Source organism: Ostrinia nubilalis, chromosome 17, assembly GCF_963855985.1.
Source record: "Ostrinia nubilalis chromosome 17, ilOstNubi1.1, whole genome shotgun sequence".
Taxonomy (NCBI): domain Eukaryota; kingdom Metazoa; phylum Arthropoda; class Insecta; order Lepidoptera; family Crambidae; genus Ostrinia; species Ostrinia nubilalis.
Window position 1 is genome coordinate 7,300,089 of NC_087104.1, and position 6,234 is coordinate 7,306,322.

General features: G+C 38.9%; 1 protein-coding gene across 1 annotated transcript; it reads right to left on the reverse strand.

Annotated features, from left to right (window-relative positions):
- Positions 1 to 348: 348 nt before the first annotated feature.
- On the reverse strand, positions 349 to 3,817 carry LOC135080231 (uncharacterized). The gene is made up of 2 exons (XM_063974913.1): positions 3,790 to 3,817; positions 349 to 806 (listed from the first exon to the last, which is right to left on the reverse strand). Exons 1-2 carry the CDS (start codon positions 3,815 to 3,817, stop codon positions 349 to 351), a joined length of 486 nt encoding a protein of 161 aa, XP_063830983.1.
- Positions 3,818 to 6,234: the final 2,417 nt, after the last annotated feature.

Consider the following 6,234-nt stretch of genomic DNA (forward strand, 5'->3'; position numbering starts at 1 on the left):
GTCAGGAAATGCATGAAATTGCATACCCACTGGCCCGGGGGAACCAGTGGGTTATGTAAGGCTCTCCCTACCAGATGGGCAGGGCCTACTTACTAAAACCTGACGGTGTCCTCCCGAAGTCTTTGGGACGGAGCTGCGAGTTATTGTCCGAGCTAGACGGCCTAGACATTCTTTCGCGGCTCCGCCCCGGACTGTGGCTCGCTCTGTTTGAGCAAGCAACGACTGGCTTCAGGGGAGTAGTCCACCCTGGTCTTCGCTAACGGTGCGCGTGAACACATGCGCGCGCCGCCGCCACGGGTCCTCCTTTAGCGGCCACCAAACACCCCCGTGTCTAGTAGCCGAGGACCCTTAAGAGGGGGCATGGAGATGGTAGTGTCTCCTGCGGTGTCCTGGACGTCGGCGACGGTTCGGTGGAGCGTCAGGCGAGGCCTCTCGCTCCCTCTCCGCCGCTTCTTTCTGCGACATGACCTCCTCACAGAAGTGGAGCACCGCATGCCATGCATCTGGGCTCTCTAGCATACGAGGCAGGATGGCCCGTAAGGAGAGATCTTGTCCTACCTGTTCCACGAGGATTTCGCGCTCTGCCACCCAAGCTTGGCACACTTCGAGTGTGTGCTGCGCGGAATCCTCGATGCCCTCTCGACAATGCCAGCAAGTGGCACTTTGCTCCCGTCCTATCCGAAATAGATAGTCGCCGAAACAGCCGTGGCCAGTTAGTATTTGGGTCGCTCTATAAGAGAGACGACCGTGTTGCCGCCGTACCCACTCCTCCAACACCGGATGTATGGCGTTTATGGTACGACGGCCTGTTGTTGATTAAACTTGCACCAACCTAATTATTGACATTATCTAGGTGCGGGTAGTTTGATAACATCAGTATCAAACTAAGCTATGTTTGGACTAAGTAAGTATGTCTAGATATTACTGCAGCTTGGTTAACGGGAGATTAAGTGCTAGAAATTTAACATGGTTTTCTCTTCATTGTTATGAAGAAAGGTGACATAGAACAGTTTTTTCCTATTCACCTTATCATTATCTATATTCTTTTTTTGATCCTAGACAAAATCTTCCTAAATGACTTCTTAATCATACCTAACATACATTTTTATCTGTTCGTTTTAACAGTTATTTATAAGCAAAATACAACTGTGTTAAAAAATAATCACAAATGACATTTGTTCAATTAGTAATTTGCTTCCAATCCCGAAGACGTTTCAGCAATTAAAATCTCAGTCCCCTGCACCTGAACACGGTGTTTACATGTTCCGGAGTGTGCGTTCAGCAGGGACTGAGGTTAATTAAATATGTTAAGGGTGTTTTGTAAGACAAAGAAATTGGGGCCGACACACGCCCCAGGCGCAGGTGCACAGGATGTTTCTGAAACGCATTGATAATTTGAAACTTTGAAACATGTGCATATGAAGATCGTACTTGTTTTAAATAGAGAATTTTGTGGGATTGTAAACTACATGTCTCTGGCTTGCAAAATGGTAACAGTTTAAAATGTTTAAAATGAATAAGGTCGTGAGTGATATTAGGTGACGTAAATTATCGTCTATGTATGCAGTGCTTGGTATATCATTTACTATTCTTTATTATACAACACATCAAAATAGTTATTGTTGCAAAAATATCCTACTAGTAAAACAACTGCAAAAGACGCCGCAGTGCTTAACTTAATGAGCTGTCATCTGAACAAAGTTAAAAATGCAGTTAAATGTGTGGTAAAAATCCCAAGGCCCCAAACCACAAAGTTCACGAATACCTGACCTTAAACCGAAACCGCCGGCAAACTTCTAACTCCTGTCAATTTGCAACGCGACTGCACCCGCAAATTACAGAGGAATGAGCATTTAGCAGACTTTGATCGCCCTATACAGTCAGTCCCCTGGAACAAAGTTAACTCCGCGTCTTAAATTATTCGCCGAAAGATTTTCTAATTTGCTCGCTCGCTCCGCTCCGCTCTCCGAACCGCAGCGTGGGTACAACGTTAAGTGGGATACTGAGGTTAGGTATGCGTGCCTTTTGAAGTTTTTTCCGTGTTTTAAAAGATACATTGGAGTGTTTGATATGCGAGTGTGAGGTGTGAAAATTTTTGGGGAAGAGACTAAAATTGCGCATTTTTTATCGTCTAGAAGTAGACTATTCTTCTTCTTTTATGAATTTACTTTTTTACATAATAATATGACGAACATTCAAAGCAAATTAAATAGGTATAGTGACATTTTGTGAAAATTGTATTTTTTGGTGTAATTTTCGTACGTTGTTTAGCGACAGTAGGTAGTACTTAAGTATTTTTTATAATCTTTACAATAAATTACTTAGATCGTTAGTCATGAATAAAAATAATGTTTTAAATTTGAAGATTTTGACAGGTGTTTGCAACAAACCCAAGATTATTGGAATACATGCGTCAACTGACAAATATTCGCCGTATCTTTTCAGTCTCCCTTTAACGGAGGGCCCATTATAGGCCTAACGTCATTCCCCCGGAGTGCCTTATGAATCGTCTTAGCCGCGTGCCTCTTGCTGCCCCATCGGCACTCGAAAATGTACTTTAGCACATATTAATATGATTCAAAACCCACAAAAGTGACACGACACATGTTTAGGGTATTCGCGCCGCGTGCGTCCTTTGGGTAATGTTACGTAATAGGCAGCCGGGAAGCGTGATTTTGTCAAAGGTAAGAAAATTGGTTATGTAAGGGTAATTTTGGATACAGAGATAAATGTGAATTACATTGGATTAGTCCGGACACGTTTTATTTTTGGATGTAATTAAGAAAGTTTTAGGTGTTTAGGGTGGGGTGAGAATTTGATGTCAGAGGTTAAGTAGAAGTAATATAAACGCTTCAAAAATATATTACTTACTACGAACTTATCTGAAAATGGAGCCGAGTTTGCCTGTCTAAAATTAACTTTAGTTGTATTTAGGAGCAAGATTAGGTGTTATGCTTTCCTACCGGGAAGAGCTTAATCTAGTCCTCTATTGAATTAATTTTCTATTTATAGATAAGCTTTAAGTTATAACTTAATGAACATCTCTGACTAAAACTTTTCCCCATACTACATAGTTCACAGCGACTCCAATTTTACATCACAAAATGTCCCTATAAAGTCAACCTTCCACTCCATTATATCACTATGCGGAACCCGCAAAATTAGTAAAATTAAAACTTCTCCGCGATAATTAAGATGCGTCTCGCCGGCGCATTTCGGCGAAAGCCGAAAAACGTTCACAAAGGGACCCTAAATGAGTTACGCTCTTAACAAGTAACAAAAGTCAACCGCAAAATTTAAAAATTCAAAATTTAATTACATTACGCGGCCCGTGATAGGCACATTCTCCCTGCAGACGTTCTTGTTGCAAAATCAACCTTATTCCAATAACAAAAGACTTCACAGTGTAAAGCTTGAAGTGCCATCTGTACTTCAAGATGCAAGGGCCCTTGCCTCGCACTTTGGTTGCGTGACCTAATTTAAGGGAACCTTATTTTGCCCACTTAATTTACCTCATTCGTGTTTGTTCTACGAATGAGGTACTTGTGCGAGAGTTTTTTATTTTTCTTCGCCGAAACTTAATTGAGTGGCTGCAGTGGAATTTCTTGGGTGAATCGAACATGTTGAATCATGGGAAGCGGACAATTACTTAGTGTTTGTTTTCTGATTTGTCGCATTATGGATTCATTATAGTTAATCTCATTTATGTAAGTAAGTATGTCTAATTTATAAGAAATAAGACAAAAATATTAAATATTTCATGGTATGAAAGTCTCAATACAAAATTACTTGTATCAGCCAGAGTAGACCACCACATTGCTAAAATCATTCAACAACATTTTAGCTATAAGTTATAGATCAAGTCAAGTTAAATAACGCCTTGAGATTTCAACCGTCCATACAATCGCTGATGTATTTGGAAGTTAAAGAGTTGTAAGAGTGAGTTCAATCATTTGATGAAAAGAATTATATACCAAACTCCCTGATCCAGAAACCTCTACTCAGCTTGTGTACAAGATTGTACGACTATCTCCACAATTAAGAAGACAAAAATCAGAGCAGCTGCAACAATGCTGCAAATTACCAGTCCCGCAACCTCAGGCCCTCAGCTATCAGCAACTCCCGCTATAAACATTTATTGCGCTGTACATCTCGCTAAGTTCACTTTTACAGAGTTTTACGTCCGAAAAATATACGGGAGGAACGCAAACCGCCTTTATAGCCGCGGAGGAATGCCGCGGGCGCCTCCACATAATTGAATGTAATTTCGTTACGTCCGTCCTTTACAGCTGTAAAATAAAACTTTACGTCTTATTTATTGTCGCGAACACAATATCGGCACGTAAGCCAATAAGTGCGCAATAAAAATCATTCTTACAAACTCAGAAATGTATTTTTCAAGATGCGCTGTCAACGGCACAGCGTTCTGGTTTACAACCTATAAAGAAGAATAAAACGAGTTATGCTTGTTTAATTAATCGTTCTGCTGTGGGACCTCCTGAGAATGAATAAGAAATATGTTTTTATTTTATTTTCCTTCTACCTCTTTTGAAGTGCCTGTGTAAAACTCTACAATGAATAAGTACGACTCATTTTCAAAACCTAGGTAGGATATACAAATACGTATTATTTCATTCCATTATTGTTATTTGAAACACAAAAATCGATTCCAGCCGAGAACTCGATCACGCATTATCATAAAGTGCCCGTCCGATATTTATAGCAAATAATGCTGTCACAGATAAAACATCCCTCAGCAAAATGTAAATCGATGACACAGGGAAGTAGGTCTGTACAGTCCGAGTACAAAAAATCGATGCAACATCGATTTTGGACGTCAATTCGTATCACCGAGTTATTTGAGTGGAGTGCACTACTTGGAACCCTTCGTTGGAGTGGAGTGGCAAATACGCAAAGTGCCAAGCGGTTGCCAAGTATGAGACAAATTGAACTCAGACCTCTATGGTAGAGTGTCCTTTAACATATCCCGGGTGAATTTTCCAGGTCGAAATCAGTTATTGCGCAAAATCTTTTAAGTCTTTTAAGACCAATTTTGGTCTAATAACTAAAATAGCATTATTATATTTTTGAATCGTCGATTTTTGCTACGAAACGAACTAGAAACTTTATCAGTCAATACAATCAATTTCAAGATCAAATGCAAAGTACTCAAACTCATACATTAATGTACGGCAAAATAAGAATTATTTGACTCCTCCTCTCATTAAATGGGCTACAAACAACCATAAAGCCAAACTTTATGTGCTACCACCTGAATCATTTGGAATCAATCTAATCGATACGGATTAACTTTCCCTCTGAATCACAGAATCAGCTTTCTTATCGAATAATCAGATTATAGCTAGAGACGTGAGAGAAAAGGAAAAAAAGAACAACGTTTTCGAGTTGACCCGATCCCAATATTTTCTACCTAAAATACTGTAAAACATATCCAAAAGTAATAAATAAAAGTTTTGAAAGTCATTCTTAACCAATGATATTTGGATGAGACTGTACTATCTCGTTTATCACCGTTGACACCTGTAATAAGGCTTTTAAAATGCGCAATTCTTTATGAAAATGTATGAAAACCGAATATTTATCTACTCGTTATAAGTAATCGAGTCCTTTTTAAAATAATGTATTATGTAATTTCATAAGCAAATAACTTTATCCGTTAAAATATTTTAGTGCACTAAAATCATTAGATTCAAATAGTCCAATGATTTTTATTAGGCCATTCTTTTCTAAAAATATTGTATTGTAGGGTTAAAGACTTTAAAACAAATAAGTATAACCCACATCCCAAAGTATAGCTTAAATCGTCGTGTAGTTATATTAATTAATATCTGTTAGGTATAATTATCTGATTGGCAAGTTCGCCTGGAATGTGCGAAATGTGTCACAAATCTATTCGAATCTCTGATATTAACTAAGTATTCCATACTGGAAATACTGGAATACATACCATTGAAATTCGGCATATCAATAGGCCGATTAGACATGAATATTATAGTCATAATAACTTTTAGGAAGTTCTCTATATAGGATCTATGGAGGTTCCTAAGTAGGTAGGTTCTATATTATTTCTAACCAAAAGTTCCGAAAAAATGTCAAATGCAATCCATAGATAAGTAGGTTAAACTTGCCGGCTAACAGGGTCGATTCTAATACACTTAACCCCAAACTCGACAATAACACAGCCTCAAGACCGAAGAAAGAAACTTAAGCTCC

Excerpts from the sequence above, each read along its gene's own strand:
- LOC135080231 (XM_063974913.1), bottom strand. The coding sequence starts at position 3,817 with ATGTGGTGGTCTACTCTGGCTGATACAA. Across the intron at positions 807-3,789 it reads GTCTACTCTGGCTGATACAA|GCCGTCGTACCATAAACGCC; the intron begins GTAATTTTGTAT and ends AATCAACAACAG.